The sequence below is a fragment of the Montipora capricornis genome, chromosome 11 (assembly GCF_036669925.1).
Source record: "Montipora capricornis isolate CH-2021 chromosome 11, ASM3666992v2, whole genome shotgun sequence".
NCBI lineage: Eukaryota > Metazoa > Cnidaria > Anthozoa > Scleractinia > Acroporidae > Montipora > Montipora capricornis.
This window is the reverse complement of record NC_090893.1, coordinates 6,834,680-6,858,487: the sequence shown is the minus strand read 5'-3', so window position 1 is coordinate 6,858,487 and position 23,808 is coordinate 6,834,680. Positions and strand designations below refer to the sequence as shown.

Genomic DNA, 23,808 nt, shown 5'->3' with positions numbered 1-23,808 from the left:
TTTTTGGACATACAAACACCATCAGAGTGAATGCATTTCATAATAAAACTATGTACAATCAAGGCAGACGCGAATACAAAACCCGTTACTTTCAGTTACCGTTGGTTCCTCAACTTGTTGAACGTTGAAACATTGGTCATCGAGAGTTACGTGAAATAGTTCGCTAAAACCTGAGATTTAGATTAGCTTAAGAACTTGTCTAGCCACACAGTCACTCCAGGGGGTACGTCTCTACCAATAAACGTCTGCTATGACCCCTCTTTCCCTTCTTGCAATCAGCATGTGGGTTGTTTTAACGCCTCATAAAAAGATGCTGAACTTGGTTGACCAGGCCTATAGTTTATCTTCGTTTTCCAGGCCAAATATAAAATCAGTCTATTTACAGCGTCATTAAAAAGGCAACACTTTCTCCTTCAATAAATATATTTAAGTTCTGAGTGTTGCTGAGATTACAATCTACCCCACTAACCCAGTGGCTCAGTTGGTTGAGCACCGGGCTGCCATGCAGGAGGTTGTGAGTTTGACTCTGGCCGAACCAACACTCAGGGTCTTCAAATAACTGAGGAGAAAGTGCTCCCTTTGTAGTTACATCCGCAAATGGTAAAATTCTCCTCGGATAAGGACTATAAACCGTAACCCCCGGCTGTCTCACAATACTTGATCATTAACTCGGATCATTAACTCTGATCCCACACACACTATTCAAAAAGAGTAGGGCACGGAGTTTCCGGTGTTGTGGTCTGACCTTCCCTTCAGCAATGTGGTCGGCTTGGCATAATCTTCTGAATGGACTACTTATCCATAGAGCGGTTTTCAAATTAGTGTCGTACAACCAAAACCAAAGTAATTACTTGGGCCAATCAAAAAGGACGGGGACAATCCAGTAAACCAATCAAAACTTTGAGTAATTACGGGTCGCCGTCACAAAGCGCGGGAAAACGTGCACGCGCGAGCCACGATTGGTTTTGGTTTCACTTATGATTGGTTGAAAAAATGGCGCGAGAACTTTGAACCAATCACTGAAGTAATGCAAAACTAAAGTAATTCGCTAATTACTTTCGACACTCAATTGAAAACCGCTCTAAGACCCCATAAAAGCAAAACAGACAGTAGTCAAATTGAAGGAGTCCAACTGCTGAAACTGGTTAACACTGGTAAAAACATGAAGAGGGCATTATTAATTTTGATCCCCTTTAGTAACTTACCCATAAAGAAGAAGGAGCAGGAATGTCGGTGGAAAGTTCATGGCCGATGTGTAGGAATCTTCACCAAAAGCCAAGAAAATGATGATGCAACAAATCGCCGGGATTGTATAGTTGACCTGAAAGATAGGAAAACACGCATAAGTAAAGAATTACTTAAATAAATGCAAATTACACTGGCCAGTCATGATGGGTGAACAATAAATTTAACCAATCGCAGTTCGACGTAAATTCTCGCGAAAGGCAACTGGCAGGAAAACGCCAGCGAACAAAATCGCAACTGACGTTTGGTTTTCATTGGTTAAAAAGCCGCGCGATCATGTAGCTAATCTAGGCGATGTATACATAGTGCTGTAAATTACAGCAGTGGTGACATTACTTTCAACAGGCATCTGAAAATCGTTCCCACATGAAAATATTTTGTTTTGTATGCCGGAAGAACTTCGAACGAAAAGGATTTCATAGAGTGCCATAGAGTGTCAAGTAAATGCAATCTTCGAAGCCTACACTTACCAAGTCCCACAAATACGTAGACAGCCAATAGATGTATGGACGCACACCGCTGACCAAATGTAAATGCTTGGCTTTGCACTCGCGTTCGGTGACCAAGTAAACCACAAAACTAGCTGGAACGAAGGACAGCGCAAACACCACGCAGATGGCAACAAGGACGTCTACAATACGGTTGTAACTGCAAAAGAATGATAGGACTAAATAATAATAATAATAATAATAATAATAATAATAATAATAATAATAATAATAATACTAATAATAATAACACTTTACTGAACACCATAGACGAGGTAAAAAGATATTTCTTTGAAGAAAAAATAAGAACAATAAATCCCTTCGGAACCCTTCCTGGGAACATTCGTGGTTCAAGCGTATCCTTGGGAAGTGGCAGCAATCTTGCACAATTTGTAACTTCAGGCAAACCACCCATAATGGGGCTCGCATAATCCAGCAGGGTCCGGATCTTTGTAAGAGGGCTAACTAAAAAAAAACTTAGTTGAAAAGGTAAATAATTACTGCAGTCACTAGCACAACAAACGATTTCACTTACAGGCTCTGCTCACTGAGTTGTTCCTTAGTGTAATTCATTGGATGGTTTGCAGTGATTATACCTGTTAAAAGTATGAATAAAATTTCGTTTATATGCCAACTGACCTATCAAATGGTCGATAATATATCATGTGCATTGACTTTATATTGATACAACCTCCTTATTAGTGTCCGGTGTTATATCAGATGTAAAGTCAGTGCACGTGACATAGCTTGTTTTTCTTGTATGCTAATATTTGAACCTTTCTTTGGACTCCCGAGGGGCACCCCCTTTTTGTGGAATGATGAGGCCGTCCAATAAACACCCAGCACGTATGTAATAGGGTCCAAAAACAGACCGGTTTTGATGTGACTATTGAAATAGATTTTCCTGACCATTCGTGAGCTGCTGAAAACTATCCTGTTTATGTGCTCACCATCTACAGGTAATTAAGCACAACAGTGAAACAGACCCTTTAGGTGGAAAAACTGCAAGACAATCTCACCAAATTGAGAAGCATTTAATCCTTTAGCAGCAGCCTTGTTTCTTAAAATCACGTTGGTGAGTACATTCAAGAACGTTGGAGCAGCATGGTAACCTTTGGTGTTGAACCAAGCCTGTTCAAATAAGAAAAATATATATTTTTAGTGTTATTCTGCTGCTTACTTGTGCATGATGGTTTTATGTCCAAAATCAGTGGGTCAAATCGTAAGGTATTGGCATTCAAATGAAAGCCGCAGAGCATTACTTCCCTGAGGTGTTGTTTGTTATGCTGTACAAGATAGATCTATCTTTTGAGTCTGTGGGTGAAATCCTTAAGTATGACAATTCAAATGAAAGCTGCTGAGCAGTACTTTCCTGTGGTGTGGTTTATTATGTTGTACAAGCTCAGAATGCTTTTATGCTAATAAGTGCGAATGAGATCACATAATTGTAATCATTCAAAAGAAAGCTTCAAACCATGCATTATTTTTCTGTGACACCCGGCACGGTTCTCTTTAGAGTGCTTCTGACTCTTGAGTATTAATTTAAGCCAAATCCATACTTGATAACCTGACTGTGGAAGGCGATTTGTACTGATTCTTAACCAAAGAATGACCCCTTACTTTTGCATTATGTTTCTTGATTATTCCGGAGCTAACGTTGTCTGGCAAATTCCTAAAGTTATCTCCAAAGCTTACTGCACCGTACCTGCGAATGAAGTCAAACAGATGAGGACAAGGATAAAACAGTTATTCATGCTGTGTTAGAATGAAGCAAACTAGGGACGCTTGGTGAATGGCTGTAAAAACCCCTTGCCATAGTCTCTTCCAATTAGGCCCCAATTGTTTGAAGGGTGGATAGCACTTTCCTCTGGATGAATCATTATCCACCGGGTAACTCAATTGGTTTTGCTAGTGTTCATACACTGGATAGTGATTAGTCTGGTGGATAGCGTCATCCACCTTTTGAACAACAGAGGCCTGATGTATAACGAAAAACAATGATCGTGACTCGCTCAATCCGGACCACACGCATTTGCCTCAAATTCTGATTGGTTGATTTGAATGTTCGTGTCACTCATGATTGGACACAATAATCACGATGGTAACCATTTACCAGTATTCTAATTACAACTAAATACAACTGTAGTCGGTTTCAGTGATCTCAAAAGGGAATTTGGACTAATGCTGAATCACCAAAATCTACCTGCGAGGGAATGAGAACACCCCCCACCCCCCCCCCCCCAAAAAAAAAAAAAAAGAAACACAACCTACGGAGTATGACACTGTTAGAAGGGGGGAGTTCAAACCAACGTAATCTGCTATCAACAAAAAATGTTTGTCATACCTTCTCCTAATGAATTTGCCATACGTTTTTAGAAGATAATCCGTCATGTTTCGCCCAGTCATGTTCTGTAACTTGTCTCCGGTGAATGAGTCCCATTGAGAGGGTTTGGGTCCTCCCGCACTTGCAGGACACTGAGCATTTCCAGTTGTTTGACAATCGCATTGTGCTTTGCTAACAGGTTCTCTGGGACGGTCGCTGAACAGAATTGGTTTTCGTTGACAATAACGTTCTAAACAAGTAGCACCTACAACAAGAGGACAAAAAAGCGAATTGTGGTAACTGGAAGGATGACTGGAAGAACATCCACTGGATAAGACAGACAAAACCAGAAGTGGACTATACACAATCTTGGTCAGTGATTTCACCCATATTTTAAAAAAGAATATTTCCTTCAAGAGTATCTTTTCTTAGCAAAACAGATCTGATGACGCCCTGGCATATTAAAAGGAAAAAACACTGGTTGATATCTAGAGAGGTAATTTATTTCTCTTTAGAAGCTCGTCAAGAGAGGGTAAGAAAAAACATTTTAATGCACTGTGATACATCGCACTGCACAGGAATCACAGTACCGTAGTCCACTTCATTTCACTACGCTACAGACAACTAAATGGCATTGCACTGTGCATTGCTGCAACACACGATGATCTGGCAAAGCAAAGAAATTCACTCTTCTGCACTCTCTTTCATTTCATTATTATAGTACCTTTGTATGGCATGCTTCACATTCTAGAATCGTTAGCCAGCATTTATCGGTCGCAACACTGATGTACTAAGCATCTCGTGATGACAATTTTCGTTCAAAAAACATAAGGCCAATCTTTTCACGGTTGGTATGAGCAGCCACATCCCCACCCATCAAATACAATCTTTAAACGCTTAGAGACAGATTGTCATCTTACCAACTCCAGGGTACTTTAACAACATGTGGGTCATGTTTTCAGTCAGGGCCCCACGTGAATTGTCGAAGGAGAATGGCAGATAATGGACATTAGGTTCTTCATTTAAGAACATGTCAGTAGTGAGTTCCAAAGCAGGCATAACAATGGATGGTCTGATCTTAGACACCGCCATGGCGATACACACAAAAATAGCGGGCAAAAGAATCTGTAAAGTGGCAAATATATATATATATATATTAAAGGGGTAGTGTAATGCTATTTTAGTCAAACTTGAAAAAAACTAAAACACGTCTTTGGATCAATGAAGACCATACTAATTATGTGAAGACCAAAAAATAATGCTGTAGTTTTGTTGCCAATAGCCGCTGAAGTAAGTACACTGAAGCTATTCTTTGTTGTTTGCAGCCAAGGGTGGAGGGAATGATTGAAACTGTAAAAAAATGTCCAATTTTTTCAAGTTTGGAGATGGAGTCTTTAGAAAGTTGCCAAAAATTAAATATGAATAGCTCTTTGTGCCATTGATTATATATTTCCTATCCTGTCAGTGGATTGTCTCGAATGTTGTACTGAACTAAAGTAATAATTTAGATTTATCTAAAAAAAAAATTGGTATGACAGTGCCCTCTTTAAAGTGCATCTAAATCACTATTTCAGTTTTGCCTTATCCCTCAGCCACTACGTTCAAAGTAGATTTGACTTAGGAGAGAATATCCCCTGAACCATTCCCTAAACTTTTTTTTAAACAATAATATCCCCTTCCCAACAATGGTTTCCACAAAGGAAGGACTACTACTTCTCATTGTTGGCTCTCACATCTGTTTACAAATCAATAAAATTCTATCTTAAGTTGTAATTTCTTTATTCTCCTAACTATACACCCTTTTAATAAGTCTAATATATGCCATTTCCGCGAAAAACAACAAAAGAAATCGGAAAAGTTTTAAGCCTTTGTACATTTCTGAATAAAATTTGAAAGCACGAGTTCGACGTCATTAGCGGAAAACGGCTTATATTAGACTTATTAAAAGGGTGTATATATGATTGAGTGGTGAAATTGCAAGGGGAAATTAGATGCTGGTCAATTTCAAGGGGTTAAAATCTGCGAAAAACTGAAAAACATCACATGAACTTAAAAACATTCTGAGAATTTTATTATTCACACAAGAAAATAAATACGAGAACAGGGGAATGTGAAGAACTCTCAAATGGGTACAGGATTCAGGGAAAAAACATATCTGGTTTCACACCTGGGAGATAAAACCTTTTCTATTTCTCCTTGCATGATGGAATCGCTTTACCAAGAGCGCCAAGAACTGTGTCTTGATAAGCTTCAGACCACCTAGCTTGTTGCCGACTGCCTCGTAACTTCCATCTGTGCTTTCAAATGGAGGTGGCATCTCGGTCATCTCTTCTTCTTCATTTCAAGTTTAAGAACAAAAAAAAAACTTTAATAAGAAAAGAAGAAAAAATGCGTATGTTTTTCCCAAGCTAGAAACCCCGCTTTTAGGGAGTTTTAGAGCCATATGTAACGCAGACAGCAAAAGTAAGCAAAACCATGAAACTTGTTTAGATTTCAACAACTTTCTTGCCTTCTCGATTCAGCTGCTAGTATAGATCAAGTTCTCTGTAAAGATAAATTATCCCAAGCTCGGCACTTCCATGCTTCTCCCACATTCACACAAAGCACCTGTATACAAAAGCTTGACAACAGGCGAGTTGATACTGGGGTCTAAGAAGGCCATAAGTGCGACAAAAATTCAAGTCAAAAGGAACTTACTTGATGTCTTAATGCATTTGAGGGGGATAACACTAGACTTGAGATGGTACTTCGGCTTCTCTGGTCGTACTTCTCTGCTTCTCCGTTCACATTCAAGTAGAACTCGGGCATACTTAAAGCCTTCTTATCCCAACAATCAACCCGCCTAATAGTTTTAATTCCCTGCACTTGATGCAAATTTTCTCGCACTTGACGATGGCTGCATATTTTTGGCTAAAAAAGGCCTGTGTACCATGGTTTTGTTCGTCATTTGAAAACGAATATGACTGTGACATCAAACATTTATGTATCAGAACACTGCATCCGCGAGTGGTTTATGAGGCCAATGTGGATGTGGAAACCTCTACCACATGTTGGGCACCAGTGGGTGAGTGCTGAATGGTATGATTGGGCTAATAACGCTCACTCAAACCAAATAGCAGGCCACACTGGTGCAGCTACTATGTCATCCCTATACCCTGATTCAACCTTCAGATGGCTTACCATCATCATCATCATTTGTTTCAGCTAAGAGTTCGCTTCGATCACTAAAAGGGCTTTCATTTATTCTCGAACTGCGCGAGCTGCGGCTCAACTGACTACGAAAACTCGGCCGGCGTTTGGGCATCTCAGCGGATAGCTTGTCTGGTGTTCCATGGAACAAAACATAAATAAAGATAAAATAAAAACAAGACAGCTTCAGTCAAAGAAAATGGAACAAAACAAAATACCTTCAGTTACATAAATAAAACTGTTTAACAGAAAAGGAAAAACATTGAGTTGGAGACACCAGTGAAAACAAAACCAGTCAGGTCCAAGTTTTTCTCTGTAGTTGTTTTTTCAGTTGTAACTGATATCGTGCAAAAACGTTGTGTCAACACTTTGCATAACTGGTCAACCAACAAATGAGATATAACCAGGGTTTAATATTTTTAAAAACTTTGAGTAATGCTTTTCAGTGAAATCTTTTCTTTCATTTTGACAAGTGTGAAAATTCAAGATGGTCTGACATGTACTTGTCGTGACATGGCCATCATGATGTGTGACATGCCATGGTCTAAGCAAGTTATAGAGTTCAATACCTTCTTCTTCGACATCTGCCTCCTCAGCAACTTTTAAGAAAACCTGCAAACAAGATAAACACAGTTTCACCAAAGCAATAATTATCCAAAAACTATGGCTTAAAATAATGTCAAACAGCTTGCCATTGATATCATAACCAAAAGACAAACGCACCTCTTCTAGAGTGGTGTCTGATACGCCGTAGCTTCCAATGTGCAGATTATCCAGGCTTTTGTCCAGCTCTTCAAAAAGATCCTGAAAGCGACCCTCCCTTGCCATTTCTGCTGGAAGTACGTAAGTCAATTCGGATCCAACGTTCTCTGCCAACTTAGCTGAGGGGATGAAGGATTTGATGAAAGAAGTGACCATGGGCTCGCTGCAGTAGACTTCAGAGTCTTGAAGGGTGGGTACTGGGGATGATTTCAATGGAATGGAATTGAGGCTTCCTTGCTCTGAGGCATCAAGTAAATCCAAACCAACTCCTACAAAGTTGAAAAACATTGGTTGAGGCGATCTTCTGGTGTTATTGCCCAACTTCCCATCATATATCTCTTGAGAGATTCAACAATCATATTGATATTGAAACACAATGGGAGACAACAGTACGTTTAAATTGGTCGTCTTGATATTTCCCTTGCAATAAGCAAGTTCGGAAATTAAAGTCGTAAGTTTTAAAAGCGGTTTTCAATTACAAAATCAGAACCACATTTTCTTTAGTCAGTGACAACACACAAACTATCAAATGATGATGTATAGTAACGCAAAGCGACTACATACAGCTGGAACTTTGCTTGAGAAAATGCAAGCATATAGGCTACAGTTCATTTTAATGGTATTGCTTTTTACTTGATTCAAACACAATACTTGCAGATCAACAGCCAATTAGAATAGCTGCACCTACCTTCATCAACAGAGCTTGCCAAAGAAGCAGGAGGATCTGTGCCTATGCCTTCGAGTGCAACACCCTTTAATGTACGCGCAGTGCCAGGCCTCTCTTCAGGGGCCTTTTTCGTAAGAGTTACATAGTATCCATTGCCATAATGTCCCTTAAGAAACAACGATGTTCCACAGCATTGGAGCTTTCCCTTTGAGATAATGGCAATTCTATCACCCAAGATGTCTGCCTCATCCATGTGATGGGTAGACAGCAACACTGTGCGTCCTTAAAACAAAAGAGTGGGAGGTCCTTTCATACCGGTATTCTTCACAACAGTTCACAATAATTGGTTGCTTGGTGTGAAGAGCAAGGGACATTTCAGGGGACACAAGGTCCCTTTTTTGCGCAGGACAGTTGAATACATCACCATATTGGATTTCTAGGGGGTGGGGATGGGGTTCATTCTTGTTGCCTTTGGTTCTGCTTTTTACGGATTTAACTCCACCACGCTTTGTAAATAGCCTTCTGCCAGTTGGTGTTCTCAATCATGTTTCAGTAAAGTTTGTTGTTTGTTAAAGGGGCAGTGTCACGCTATCTTAGTCAAGACCAAAACTAATGATGTAGTTTTGTTGCCAATGACCAATGACCAATGACAGTAACATGGTGTCACTAGTGTATAAAAGACAATATGACTTCCAAGTTTACCCAACTGGGAAATGCAGTGACTTCTCCTTCCTTACCTGGTCTGTATTTTAAAAGCAAATCCCATATTCCTCTTCTTGCATATGGGTCCACTCCTGCAGTGGGCTCATCCAGAATGACAACCTTGGAGCCTGCCACAAATGCTAAGGCCACCGAAAGCTTCCGTTTCATGCCCCCAGAGAGATTCATGGATAATTCGTGACGCTTGTTCTGTAAACCAACGTCTTTCAAAAATCTAAAAAAAGAATTATTCACACAAATTGCCTTTGAAATTATCAGGCATGACATTTGTAAAATGATGAACATGAAGCAAGAATGCACATATGGCAAAATTACCGCGTACATCACCTCTTCGATGGCTATGTTGCCAGCATGGTTGTCCTGGTGGTGTAGTGGTGATCACACCCGACTAGTAATTGGGGGCCGTGGGTTCAAATCCCGCTCAGGGCAAATTTTCTTTCAAACATTTATTCAATTAAAAGTATGATTATTTGGGGTGTGCATTGTCAGGGTCTCTTTCCTACACTCTCTATAAATTGAAATTAGCCTGTATCCTTCAAGGATCCTTCCTTGTCATCTGCTAAGTTGACTACGATCGTGCATCATTAACTTGATCCTTAGTTGGGTTTCAAGTGGAGTTATAGGCTCCCCTACCTTGTCACCTTGAAAGAAAATTTCCCAGGAGGCCCACACCCTGACCACGTAAATCACCTCTTCGATGGCTGTGTTGCCAGCATGGTTGTCCTGGTGGTGTAGTGCTGATCACACCTGACTAGTAATGGGGGGACGTGGGTTCAAATCCCGCTCAGGGTAGAGTGCTCCATGTGTTTCATAGAGCGTAATATATCTGAAGGTTGAACTTATCAATAAGACAACTTTTTCTGTGACTCTGAGTTTCACGCTAATACTACTTACTTATATACTGACAAACCCTTGGATTAATCCTTAAAGGTGCAGTAGTGATCAATATGTAGTGTCTCCTCACATTTTCCTTGCAATGCTTGCAAGCATAAGAATTGTGTAAGGTAAATTATCACACCAGAGTACAAAGCATCTTGTCGTTTGACAAATTCTCCTTACAAGTTCCTTAAGAAAGCTAACAAGAACAGCAATACGAAAAAGGATCTTAAGAGTCAGAGAAAATTATAAACAGAGGTTTTACTTACTTCTTGATTTCTTCAGGGATTTCCGACTTTGCCATTCCCTTGAGCGATGCATAAAACCACAAATGCTCTTCCACAGTCAAATGATCAAACAGCACATTGTATTGCGGGCATATTCCAAGGCTCTTCCGAACCAAATCAATATCCGTTCGGATGTCAAAGCCATTTATGATGGCAGTCCCAGAAGTCGGTGGAAACAGGCCAGTTAGGACAGACATAGTGGTGGTCTTTCCAGCGCCATTATGACCAAGAAACGAAGTGATTTGACCCTCGTAGAGATTGAGATTGAGCCCGTCCACTGCTAGTTTGTTGCCGTCCTTGTAAATCTAAAAAAGCACAGTGAACTGAACTTACCACTAAAAGGACTTTCTTTTGAAAATTTGTCAAAATGAAAATTATGATGTCTTGTTTTTATCTTGTGGATAAAAAATTTTGTACCACGTTATCCCTTTCTTTCCAGAGAGTGAGACTTATAGATTTTGCTCTGGCTAACGCCAGACAAGTTTACTCGTCAATGGGAGCCACTTTAGATGTGAATGGGCTATAAGCCAATTACAGAAAAGGGTGTTTTCCTGCGCTTCAGGCCAACTGCATGTATTTTCCATGTCTTCAGATTGGCTTATTTGCTTGCTGCATCAGCTATGATTGGCAAGTGGATTTTGCTCAATCCACTCAAATGAAAACCTCTTGATGAGGGTTTTCCCTTTTTTCTTAATTAAAACATGCGCAAAACACAAACCAAAGCACCTTTTGCTACCTGCAGCTACAATACAGCATACTCTTACCTTCACCAAGTTTTTGATTGAGCATCCTAAGCGGAGATGAGTAGGTTCTTTATCCATCAGGCAATCTCTTTCAGAGTGCCGAAAGGAAGCTTCGCCCATACCATCAGACTGTAAACGGAATGTCAGGCAAACACTATTTAATCAAGCCTTGTTTTCAACAACCATGATAACCATGTCTCTACAAATAACGTTTACAAATGTCTGTCCTTCAATCTCCCCTTACGGCCAGCTGAGAGCATACCAACCACCACACGTTTTTTAAAATTTCCGGCTGATTTTTGGATTCGAAGAATCTGTATTTCAGCAACATGGGGTGAGCGTTGCGTGACAGTACACACGCTCTGCAGAGAACTTAATTCCATTCTTCAGTGATGCGCTCTATTTTGCTATTTTCCCCAGACATGGGGATGGCGCAATGGTGAGATCATTTGCCTTCCACCAATGTGGCCTGGGTTGGACTCGGTGTCATAATTATGCGGGGAGCTTGTTGGTTCTCTACTCTGCTTCAAGAAGATATCCTCTTGGAACTCCGCTTTCCGCCTGTTCTCCAAAACTCACCTACAATTTGATATGATTTTATTTCTGCACAGTGTACCCACTTAGTGCTCATTATCAACTTGAAAGGTGCTCGCCATTTTGAAAGAGGCTGGTCTAAGTTCTCTTACCATGCCACCTCCAGATCTGTAGGAAACTGCTCCATTTCTCGAATGGATGTCCTTGCCTTCCTGTTCACCAAACGCATGAGCTTCAACAACATTTTTGCTAGTCGTTTCACACCAGTAAGACTTCAGAAAGGGGAAGTACCACGGCCTTGGAATACCATACTGACCTGCAACAGGTTAAGAAGTGTCATTTGGTCAAACATGTTTTTATTTGATTTGATTTTATAATTTTATTGCAATCATTCTTTTAATTAAATCGATAAGCAGATAATGTAACATGTACTTAAACATACACACACACACACACCTACATACAGTAAAAAGATGTGCTTCCAAACTGTTAATTTTTTTTTTTTTTGAGAAGAAACTACTTTACTCTTGCCACTCCTTGCCGCTCCAAAGAGGGAAGTTCAATGAGGCGTTCACTTCCTGCAAGAAAGCTCCTATTTTGTCTTAAATTTCATCAAAAACCCATGTTTAAGAGCGTAGCGCTTCTTTGCTTCTAAATAAACAGATCATCAATTTCTGTATGCAAAGAGACTGTGACAACATGCAGTGCATCAATTTGGACAAAAAGATATGGTATCTACATATAAGAAGAAAGAGATGAAACAATAAATTAGATGGGTTATCAACGAAGCCTAAACAGGATGAAAAGGAGAAGACCACATTAGAGAAGCAGTGCTTGTTGTTAATCCAATGACTGATATCTTTCCAGAAGACTCGTACAAGAGGGCACTCCCAGATGAAGGAGAATTTCTGGACAGTGATTACAGAAAGTACATAAATGATCAGATGCGATACCAATTTTGAAAAGGAAGTTCTCCGTAGCTATTCTTCTATGCAAAAACTTGAACTGAAATACTTGCAACTTGGATTTACAAAGGCAAAGAAATGGCAAATTATATATGTATTTTGCCAATCTATATCACCTAAATTTTGCAATGAAAGATCTGACAACCATTTACTTTGACTTTTGAGTGGTATAGAAGCCACCTGTTGAACAAGGATGTTATACATGTAAGCTGTCTTGCAGGAATCCGTGGATGTTAATAAATTTTCTAATATGTGTGTGCCTGTGCTCCTTTGTGCCTGTTCACCATTCGGTAATCGTTTTAATTTTGAAACCGCACTCACAACGCTTTGATACTGGAAAAAATTACTTTTCACAGCATATTTGGCCTTGTATATTTTTTTTAATAGCAAAATGGAAAAAAGGTTTATTATCAATTCATATCAGAGAATTTTGCCATATTGGCCAATGGAAAGGATCTGAGGGCTGTTTTTGGAAGCTGAGACGTGCCCAAATTTCAAACAGTTCTTTGGCAAAAAGGTCGACCCTCTATTTCCAACGAGGCAGCATCACGCTCATTCAAATTTCCCATGATTAGTACATTAAGATCATATCTTTTGAGAAAGAAGTCTATAAAGAGTTTCCATTTCCCAAGATATTTCTGGATCCATTTTGCCAGCAAAAAGTGGTCAAACATGTTACCAAAAGACGATGAGTACTGTGCATGAGTTAAGGTAACGTATAAATAGTTAAGTTTAACAACATGCATGTCCACTCAAAAACCCTTTGGCCTTTTCCCTCCCAAGAGCGACACTAAGATTTCACTCTGTCTAATTTTACTTGTCAGCGGGGGCTGCTTTATGGGTTTAAGGGTTAAGAATATATAAAGGGAGTAAAATTTCCATTACTATTGTATAGCGTGGCTTTTACAAGGCCAGGTCATATCAAAGCTAGCAGCAAACCCTTATCTCAACGAAGGAAATAGAATCTAACAGAGTAGTTAATTGGTAGGGGTGCACAATCTGGATAGTGAACTGGAATTCCACAGAGCCAAGTTTTTTTAAAACCAGTCTACAATAAGTTACAATGTTCTATGTGACTTATCAAATGATTAACAACTCACATTCTCCACGAAATTACACCGTCACCGAATCACATAATCATTGCCATGATACTTTCACAATTCTGCACTATTTTCTCTTCATCATGAATCACAGAGGTATAAAAAATGCCACACACAATTCTGTTTGCTACAAAGGTCATTTGGAAGGTCATTATAAACTTTGGTTGCGGCAAACTCATACCTGGCAAAACAGCTTCAATGTACCAAGTGAGCATGCCATAAATGACTGCGTCAATAAACATCATTGTTATTGCAAAACCCAAACTGAAGCCATCGCCAGCCAAAGGACTACTAAACAAGTTGGACCACTGGGCACCCACTCCCTGTTCCTCATACCGAGCTAAATAGTTACAGCCAATGCCAAAAGAAGTTGTCGACAACAAGCTCTGGAAAATGAATCAAAACATGCACTACACTTAGGTCGAGCTTTGAAAATAAGGGTCAGCTATTTTAAACTTGGATTGTTTTTCTTACCCTCAACAACAGATTGGAAAAAGGCAACCTTGTCCCCAGGGTCTCTCTTCAAAGGAGACAAAAAAGAGAGACCCTGGGAAAGAGGTTGGGAAAAAGCTTCAACCTCTTATAAAACATAAACTGGTCATTACGAAGCAGATGACAAATATCAACCCTGGTAAATAAAATAAAGTGTGAGAAATATTAACTTGAATTCCGATGTTGACAAGAGGACATTCAGAAAAAAATTTCATAGCTCCTTTGCAGGAGTCGAACCCATGACCTGTAGAGTCATGAAGTCTCTGTACTTTTTGAACTGTAGACAGTTCAAAAAGTAACCCATTATCCTCCCCCTTGTCATTGTCACCAATTTTATTGGAACAGAGAGAGCAATAACATTGAGTTTGTCTTACCACAAGAGCCTTTTGTCCTGTCGACATGTACTCCTCAAACCAACGAACCAACACATAGGGGAGATAGCTCATAAAGAATATGATTCCACCACAGGCGGCGGCAAGATTTGCTCGGGCGAAAAACACAGATATCAAGAAGCAGAGCATAATAGTAGACAGCATAAATGCCACCATAAATAAGAGGATGACCATTGCATTGCTATGCCAAAGGATCCTTCCAAATTTAAGAACAACAACAAGAAGTAAGATGGTGACAAGCATAAGAGCTGAACTGTTGATGAACCACGCCACCCAGTGCACTCCGTTACTAAGACCCATGACCTGCAAACAAGAAACAACACTTCAGTGTTTGAATACACTGTCTGCCCAAAGTTGTAATGTTTTACTTCCCATTTCAGTCACCATAACAGTATGGAATGTAATTCCCTGAATTGCTTGATTGCAAATTTGCAAATTGGAGTTTGGCAGGAAAGAAAAAGATAAGAGACCAATAATTGTTGTTCTGTGACTGTTACGTGACCTGAAATGGGCTAATGGCAAATAAAGTCGACAAGAACCATTCAGCCTCTTTTTGAGGCCAGTTTTACAGTATCGTGTTTTTTCCAAATAATAAACAAGACAAAATAAGGGTTATAGAGACACGGCCCTTGGCACATGGAAAATTTGACTAACTCGTGTTTACGTAAAACGAAATGAAAGTGTCATTCCAGAAATGTCTGCATAGCAAGTACAGTAGGTATGCTTGATCACCAGAAACAAAAGTGATGTTCTGCTTATTAGGCCTAATCACACCATGACAAATTGTTGTGCCTTGATCAATTCGCACAACGTCAAGTGTTGGACTACAATAAGGAGGACCAACAGCTGTTTCTAACAATTACAAATCTCAGCCATCTTCCCTACTCTCCCTCCTTGTCTCTCTTAATGAAAACCAACACTTGGAATTTTACGTTTATACAAACCATTATTAATAAAAATGAAATAAATTTACACATTTGAACAGACAATTGCTATAAGAGACAGTTCCTTAGTTGTCCATATAAGTGTGAGGAACTTCTCCCTTAATTTCATCTGCAAGTGGAGTTTTAAAAGATATACCGGTACAGTGTACGTTAAATTTTATTTCCTTCATGGAGGGAGGCGCGGTGGCCTCATGGTTAGTGCGCTTGACTCCGGATCGAGTGGTTTGGGTTCGGGGCCTGGCCGGGGACATTGTGTTGTGTTCTTGGGCAAGACACTTCACTCCCACGGTGCCTCTCTCCACCAAGGTGTATAAATGGGTACCGGCGAATTTAATGCTGGGGGTAACCCTGGGATGGACTGGCATCCCATCCAGGGGGGAGTAGAAATACTCCTAGTCGCTTCATGCTACAGAAACTGGAGATAAGCGCCGGCCTGATGGGCCTTCTAGGCTCGTAAGCAGACTTTACCTTTACCTTAAAAGATATACCGGTACAGTGTACATTAAATTTTATTTCCTTCATGGAGTCCTTTCACGGAAGAACATGAGCCCAACAAGTTGACCTGCTCCCAACTGAGTGGCTTCATATCTCAGTTGGTAGAGAATTGCACTGGCATAGCAGAGGTAATGGGTTCGAATCCCGTGAGGCCACCAGAATTTTTCAGGTGCCCATAGGAGAAAACATCTTAAATTAGATCTTGCGGTAACCTTTCTAGGAAGGATATTGTCATTTGGTACATCTTACCTTCATGACTTCCTTGAGTCTGCGCTCTTTTTCATGAACTACACCTTTGATTATCATCGCTACAGTGAAAATCCATGCTAATGTTTTAACCAAAGGCATGGTCCCACCGATAAAGCGAACAAACCTAAACAAAGAATTGACCAATCAAAATAAACAGAGACAATTTGAATAAACCAATAAAAATGAGACAAATGCATGTTGTTGGTGATACATGTGCCTGCAAGCAAGTTGCTATGGGTTTATTGGTTAAACAATAAACCAATAGCAATGCACATTTTTGGGGAATAAAAACAAGTTACCAGAAAACATTAATTGTGCCAAAAATCACTCTCAAAGAGGAAAATTGCATTTTTACTTGTCTTGAACATAGCATGGATAGGGAAACTCCTGCAGGTACACTCCAGGTTCGTCAACTGACTCGTTTAGCATTAGCTTCATCAAGGCACGGTCAATAAGATCTTGAAGGTAAAGAAAACCAAAGTTAAAGTAGCGCCTGTCACCAAAGCCGTCTGCCGGGCCTGGTCTCCAGTACCTGTAAACAAAATTAAAGGAAAATTTCAGCATGGTATTTATCTTTTCAAAGATAGAATGGACGGGTTTCCTGTGTGAATGGGCCGGGGTTGGCCACAGAAAGGAGATTTTCTAAGCTAATGTTTTGTTCTCGACAAGTCAAGTCTGGATTGGATTGAATGGAAGGACAGTGCTTTTGAAATGAGTAATAATAATAATAATAATAATAATAATAATAATAATACTTTATTTAACCACATAGAACACCTAGGGGCTGGAGGCTCGTTGTAACATGTACCTAAACTAAAAATACAAAAGGAAATATAAAAAAATAAAAATTCTTTCCCCTTTCTTTCTCTTTTCCAGCCAACCACATGTATTGCAGATTCTGAATGTCAATTCGCAGCCAATTTAAGGCGAAGTTCTTCAGAGCGTAAAGAAACAAGCTCCTTAAAGCGGCAAAGCTAACATAGTTGACAACAACACAAGGCAGGAAAAATCTTTGAACTTTGTGTCAAATGCCTTAGAAGAAGCAGCTAATCAACAGAATTTAGGGCCACTGATTGTGTGCATTGTTATGCTGCAGTGTGTGCTTTGTTCTTCAAAAGCTTCCAACTACTTTACATATGTTTTTTCAGTGTGGCTGATCTCAATTCTTGCTCTGAAGAACCAAATCTCTTTAAACTCAAGAATACACATTTGCTTAAGGAGGTGCAAACTTTATTCTTGTAACTCTTGAGAAAGCCAAGGAATATTACAATGATAACTACTTTACTGAAAGAGACAATTCAATGGGAGAGGATGCTGAAACAGATCAAGGATGTACATTAAGCAACTAATATTACTTAGTCAAAGCCTACTGTACTCTCAATAACAGAACCTTTTAAGTGCTTAGCCTTTGGTTAGGTCCAATGAATGATGATGCTGATCATTCTTTTAATAACAAGCCACAGTAGAACCCCCTTTAACAGCCTTATCTCCCTCAAATACCCAGATGATGCTGAATTTTAGTTCATGCCACAGATCTTACCATCGGCGAATTCTATTTGTTCCTGGTGTGAAATCCACATCTTGTCGAATTTTGTATTTAACAAATTGCGGCATGTCATTTGAGTCACCAGTTGATTCAAACACTAAACCTAATTGCAGAAAGAAAAGGGTTCATTAATTAACTGTCATCAGAAGAAGAATAAGCTGAGGCTTAAGGCTCAACACAATTTAATTAGAGCAATATAAGAATTGGCTGACCAATATCAGCTGGGAGACCAATTCACTTTGTGAGAAAAGCACTGTGAGGGGATAAAAAGATCATACCTACACTGAGAGATCAAACTAGCATTTTATGTACCAGTACTGAATTTTAAAATCATGGAAATTTAAAGTGTTTGTGACCTGTTTAGTATTCCAATAGAGAGGACCTGGATAAACGATTCAACCACATCGCTCTCAAAACCAAGCTGGAAGGCAGTGCGGCCTATTGGTTTTAGGGTACTTGTCTTGAGCTCTGGGATCCCAAGTTCAAGACACATTCTGACCACTGTTTGAATTTGTTTCTTGAAAAGTCCCTATGGGGAGTGGTCAATTAAAGGGGCTAGGTCATGCTATTTTAGGTCATTTTGTTAAATTTTGTTAATTATGAGCTCTAAACGTCAAATTGGCAGAGCAAGAGTCTTTCATTTGCAAAATCAAGGCCACATAACTACTGAGAATGATTTTCCAGCTGTGCAAATGACATTTTGATATAAACTGATGTAAATTTGAAAAAAAGTGGGCCGACGTTTTTGAAATTTACCGAAATCAATCCATTACAATCCTCTCCAGTTTTGTCCATCCATGTCCCTTCTTGGCTTCCCGATGTTTTGTTAGAGTTCTTCTATAGTTTTGAACAGTTATTTTGATATTTTAGTTAATTCTACGACCATTCGATTAGTGCTGAAATTGCCTAAAATTGCGTGACCTACAATAGCCCCTTTAAGTATTAATTGTATTTTGATATTGTAAGCTAACTTAGGCTCAATTGCATTGTTCCCAGTTTGCAAGTACTGTACTTTTACTTTGAGTTGCTTTGGTTGCTTCATTGCATATATTTCAAAAGTGTTGGAATAAATGTGATTGCATTGTTTTGCGTTTCTGCATTCAAAGGTTTGGAAATCTCGCATCCTGTCAGACAAAAGGGAAACCTACAATGATTCATTATCAGGGGATGGCGCCATGGTGAGAGCACTCGCCTCTCACCAATGTGGCCCAGGTTCGTTTCCCAAACTCGGCGTCATATGTGGGTTGAATTTGTTGGTTCTCTACTCTGCACCGAGATGTTTTTCTCCTGGTACTCCGGTTTTCCCCTCTCCATAAAAACCAACATTTTTGATTTATTGATTTGTGTTGATTTGTTAATTTCAATTTACAGTGTCCCCAATTAGTGCTCCAGCGCTAGAACGACTAGGCACTTAAATAAAGTTCCTTTCCTTTCCTTTTTCCAGAAATGCATGCAATTAGATGCACACACAAAGCTTCCCCTTGCTATTCTCCCAACAAAATACTTTATGAGAGTTGGAGATCATTGTGGTTCAGCTACAAATTATTGCAAAGAAAGCCTGATTTCAAAACTATCTTAACTACATACTAAATGACCAGTTTTAAGCCTTGATTTCACAAAGACACCAATTTTCATGTACTTCAACTTCCACTGTTCAAATAATTTATAATAATTATTATGTTCTATAGCATTATCATAAATACTTTATCCAGTAACCACTTACTGGCAATAACTGGCGCCTCTGATGTGTTGATAGCACGTTGGACAAGCCTTTCTTCATCTTTATATCCCACAAAGTATTCATGATCTATACACGAGAAAACCTCCACCACCGTCTCAAACAGGTTATCCAAAGTTTGAAGGATTCCACTGACATTAAATGATGGAGGCACAAGGGTGATGGTATCATTAGATGACATGCCTGATGTATTATTTCTGATCCATGATAATTTAACAAAGCTATCAGCCAATCTCTCTGTCCAAGATTTATTTGAAGACAAAGTGGGGACCAGTTGACACATACTCTAAATAAGTGAATAGATATAATTATTTGTAAGGTCATTGAATACTGTGAAAATAAAAAGGAGAAACTTCAGAATACCCTTCCTCTTGACTCTTAAATTCACCCCTCAAAGGGCCACCTACGTACGTGTATATATACATAGATAAAATTATTTTTTACCCAGTCTACCAATTTTACTCGGCAATGGGTAACCCCCTCGTGGCAAAAGGGTAAAAATGCAAAACAAATCTCTTGCTGTCGCAAACCTGAAGTCAATAGAGAAAATATTACATTTTGGCGAGTGGATGTACTACTTCTGCAGCCCAGCAATTCTGAAGTCTGATTTGCTTGTACCCAGACATCTGCTGTTTCTGCATGAGCACACCCGCGAGACCTGCCACCATCTGCAGTGCATCACTTGCATCAGTGCGTAAGCAATGTACTGTTACACAACTTGTTAAAAATTGCATAACGCAATAAATTCATGAAATTCTGGCTGCTTGCCGCTTGAAGAAGGCCAATATACTTCCGCTACATTTATTCAAAGAATTGAAATGCACAATTGGGTAGATTCGTTACCACATTTTTAACAGGGGTGGCGGCCACAAACAAACAAGTGTGAAGATGACACTGACACATCACACACAGTGAAAAGTCTTTAATGAAAGCAACCTCATCTAAACTCTGATTTCCTCAAGGGTAGGCAAAATGACTGGTTGCCATTAGACAAAGAGCACAAAGTACTCTTTTGAGGTTTCTCCTTGCAGTGTTAACCTTCCCATTATTGTTAAAAGTGTTGTTAAAGACTTCAGTTTTACAACAGTGTTTTGTGAATTTCGTAACAGCTGCAAGAGTGCAAGACTTGATCGTCTCCTGTTGCTTGTGTTGTTCGATTGACAAACAATGGTTGCAAGCAAAAACTCAATACTCGTTCGAATGGCGAGCAATATATTTCCCTTCTCTCGTGAATGACCAGAGCCGTTCTCATGGGTACCTGTTATTTTTGAATGACTGCTTGAGGAAAGCGAACAACGCCCAATTCCGTTCTCACGAATCACTATTACTTAAGAACGACTCCTTAACTCGTCAGAATGACTTCCCTTTCCATGCTCACGGCGACTTCATGGCTACTTCACCACTTCACACCTCAGAATGACTAGTCGTTAAGAACGTTTCCACGCGAGAGGTCACAATTAGACACCCTACCCACTGGATCGGACCCAACATCCTACAAACACCTCCTTTGGTCCCTATTAAAGCTGAAAAATTAAGACTCCAATGCCAAACCTTAGGTAAAGGTCTCTTCAGTTGGTTTACAAAGTCTGTAACATTCTTGTGGATCATGTTGCTGTTGTTAACCCACCACTGAGCATACTCATAGATGCGACCAATGCCTGACAGTTCAGCTTTAATCTAAAGAAAGAAACAATACAAATTGCATTCTAAATTGGAATTGCACATGCATTTTCGTAGCCAGAAGTTTTGTTAAGTTCACTTAACCAATACTCTTACAAACTTGGTAGCTTTTGAAGCAGTACGTCCCTTAATAATCTTTAGAGTCTAGGTTTAAAATCTCAAGGTGTGAAAATTTCACAGATGACAACAGCTATACTGAGGTGCAGTTTATTATGATGCATGAGGTGGTTCTAACTTTTGAGTTTGTTGCTGAAATCCTAAAGTGTGACCATTCAAATGAAAGCTGCCGAGCAGTACTTTCCTGTGGGTGAAATGTTTTAGTTCAAAGTTACTGAGCACTGCAGTTCAATTAAATGATGCTGTTTTTTTGCACGCAGTATTACCAAAACTAAAATGGGGTTGAAGTCATACCCTCTAACTGTACAGATATTATTACCTGGCTGATGATATTTTGCGTGAACTGGTTCTCAGGAGTGTATAATATTTGGCCTTTTAGGAAGACAGAAGCTAGCTCCACAAACCCACTATCATAGCTTGGCTTGCCAGCATCTCCAGTCACACCACCTGCACCTAGTACTAATGCTCTCAAATAACAGTGGCATTTGGCGACCGCTGTGAACAAAGAAACCAAATCATCTTCAAGCTGCATTCTTCATTTTTAGTCTCCTGGCATTAATTAATTTAAGCCAGCTTTCACTCCTAAAACTGACACTTACAGCTGTATAGATTTATGGTCTAACACCAATTATGATTTTTCTCAACAATGGGGAGTCCCCTTGGAGCTGAGAGGGGTTAAGATATCCATTAGCAGTGACAATGAAGCAAAGGTAAATTTCAGTTAAGAAGCCTCTTTAAATGCGCTCACTCTTTTCCCTATGTAACACTGAGGAGGGAGTACTACCCTACAGAAACGATTTGCTTTCCAACTCCTTGCAATTCATTCCACATCAACTTAAATTGGAACAAAACAATCAGATTTGAATTGCGGCAAATTCTGATTCTTACAGTGTGCTTAACCAAAAGATTATGAAGAGCAAAACCTCACCAGGTTTGTAGTAACAGAAACGTTTGTTCGCTATGGTATCATCAAAGCAACAACCAGTCTGCAAACACTGATCCTTTGAAATTCCTGGCCAGCCACAGTCAACACGATCATCAGGGTTTACAATGGCGCAGGTGTCTGTTGTGAAACAAAACAAAATGCAAGAAGAAATAACATCAATCACATTTTTAAGACCCTTTCCCCAACAATCATGAACAAAATGTTAAAATGCATATCACCTCAACATTCTTCTCCAGTTTATTTATTCCCCAAAATCATCCAAAATACTTTGTTTTGTTATTAGAACCTTTTGATTAAAAGTTCACTATTTTATTGCCTTTGGAAGATGGGAAAAGTGGTCATACACCTGTACTTTGATCCAAAACTGAGCAACGAAGAGGAATGGCTTTGATACTGGGTTGACGTAATAAATTAATTTGCATCATTGTTTTCAAAGAACTATCACAATGCGTCACAATGAGTGACCCAAGTTTGATGAAGGCAAAGCGATATATCCAACCCATCTCCAAAGGGAGGGAGGGAGGGGGAAAACTTCAACAAATTGCAAACAGCTAGTTGGTTTACTATAGAAGACAAACTGCCAAGTGAACCTTGGACGGCTAACTGAGGTTTTTATAGCTAGACTGTGTCTATTAAATGCAATTGAATGTTATAATCTGAGATCCAGGAACAAAGTCTTTATGTCCTCGTTTTATTTACAACAAGACCATTGATTTTATGACCTTGAACGACAGACTACAAAGAACACGAAAATAACTATGGCAACATGAATAACCCTTTTAGTATGGTCACGTTCCATTAACCATATTTTACTAATGGCGCAGTAAAATCTCATTTCATGTCAATGTTCCTTGGTATGAACATAATTTATTTAGCTTTTAACCCTTTCAGCCCCGATAGTGCCAAATGGCACTTATAGATTTTACTCTGTCTAACGCCAGACGATTTTACTCGTCAATGGGGAACCCCTCGGGGCTTAAAGGGTTAAACGCATAACGCAAGGCGTAATAGAACAACACAACAGACGCATTGGCATTTTTTGAGGGTAACACTGCCTTGTGGCTGGTTAGCCTATGGGACTTCCGGATTCCGTGACATAGAACAACCTCATTTATCTCCCCAGCACTACAAGCTGAGTGGCAAACAGCACCTGCTGGATCGGACAAGAGTCTTCGTTACCGAGCAATGTACAAAGTTAAATGAGCCAGCAACCTTGGGGGAAGTTGCTGCGCAGACTTAACCACCACAGACGCATGCAAAGCACTGCATCCCACATCATGATGTTTTCAAAGAACTATCACAATGCAAAG

General features: G+C 39.6%; 1 protein-coding gene across 5 annotated transcripts in view; it reads right to left on the bottom strand.

The window, feature by feature from the left end:
* Nucleotides 1–23,808, bottom strand: part of LOC138023872 (phospholipid-transporting ATPase ABCA1-like) — a 52,712-nt gene that overhangs the window by 15,004 nt on the left and 13,900 nt on the right. For 4 of the 5 annotated variants that reach the window (XM_068870960.1, XM_068870959.1, XM_068870958.1 and 1 more), the window contains 25 exons: nucleotides 22,481–22,615; nucleotides 21,872–22,047; nucleotides 21,307–21,432; nucleotides 19,741–20,041; nucleotides 18,012–18,120; nucleotides 16,827–17,003; nucleotides 16,472–16,595; nucleotides 14,766–15,086; nucleotides 14,081–14,285; nucleotides 11,987–12,150; nucleotides 11,322–11,429; nucleotides 10,540–10,862; nucleotides 9,412–9,608; nucleotides 8,696–8,956; nucleotides 7,969–8,276; nucleotides 7,815–7,857; nucleotides 7,237–7,377; nucleotides 6,224–6,390; nucleotides 4,977–5,181; nucleotides 4,078–4,321; nucleotides 3,354–3,438; nucleotides 2,753–2,864; nucleotides 2,269–2,329; nucleotides 1,716–1,893; nucleotides 1,206–1,321 (listed from right to left, as the gene is read on the bottom strand). In XM_068870960.1, the coding sequence (XP_068727061.1) occupies nucleotides 1,206–1,321; nucleotides 1,716–1,893; nucleotides 2,269–2,329; nucleotides 2,753–2,864; nucleotides 3,354–3,438; nucleotides 4,078–4,321; nucleotides 4,977–5,181; nucleotides 6,224–6,390; nucleotides 7,237–7,377; nucleotides 7,815–7,857; nucleotides 7,969–8,276; nucleotides 8,696–8,956; nucleotides 9,412–9,608; nucleotides 10,540–10,862; nucleotides 11,322–11,429; nucleotides 11,987–12,150; nucleotides 14,081–14,285; nucleotides 14,766–15,086; nucleotides 16,472–16,595; nucleotides 16,827–17,003; nucleotides 18,012–18,120; nucleotides 19,741–20,041; nucleotides 21,307–21,432; nucleotides 21,872–22,047; nucleotides 22,481–22,615 (4,387 nt within the window). The remainder of the gene's footprint in view (nucleotides 1–1,205; nucleotides 1,322–1,715; nucleotides 1,894–2,268; nucleotides 2,330–2,752; nucleotides 2,865–3,353; nucleotides 3,439–4,077; nucleotides 4,322–4,976; nucleotides 5,182–6,223; nucleotides 6,391–7,236; nucleotides 7,378–7,814; nucleotides 7,858–7,968; nucleotides 8,277–8,695; nucleotides 8,957–9,411; nucleotides 9,609–10,539; nucleotides 10,863–11,321; nucleotides 11,430–11,986; nucleotides 12,151–14,080; nucleotides 14,286–14,765; nucleotides 15,087–16,471; nucleotides 16,596–16,826; nucleotides 17,004–18,011; nucleotides 18,121–19,740; nucleotides 20,042–21,306; nucleotides 21,433–21,871; nucleotides 22,048–22,480; nucleotides 22,616–23,808) is intronic. The other variant, XM_068870962.1, reaches the window with a different exon arrangement.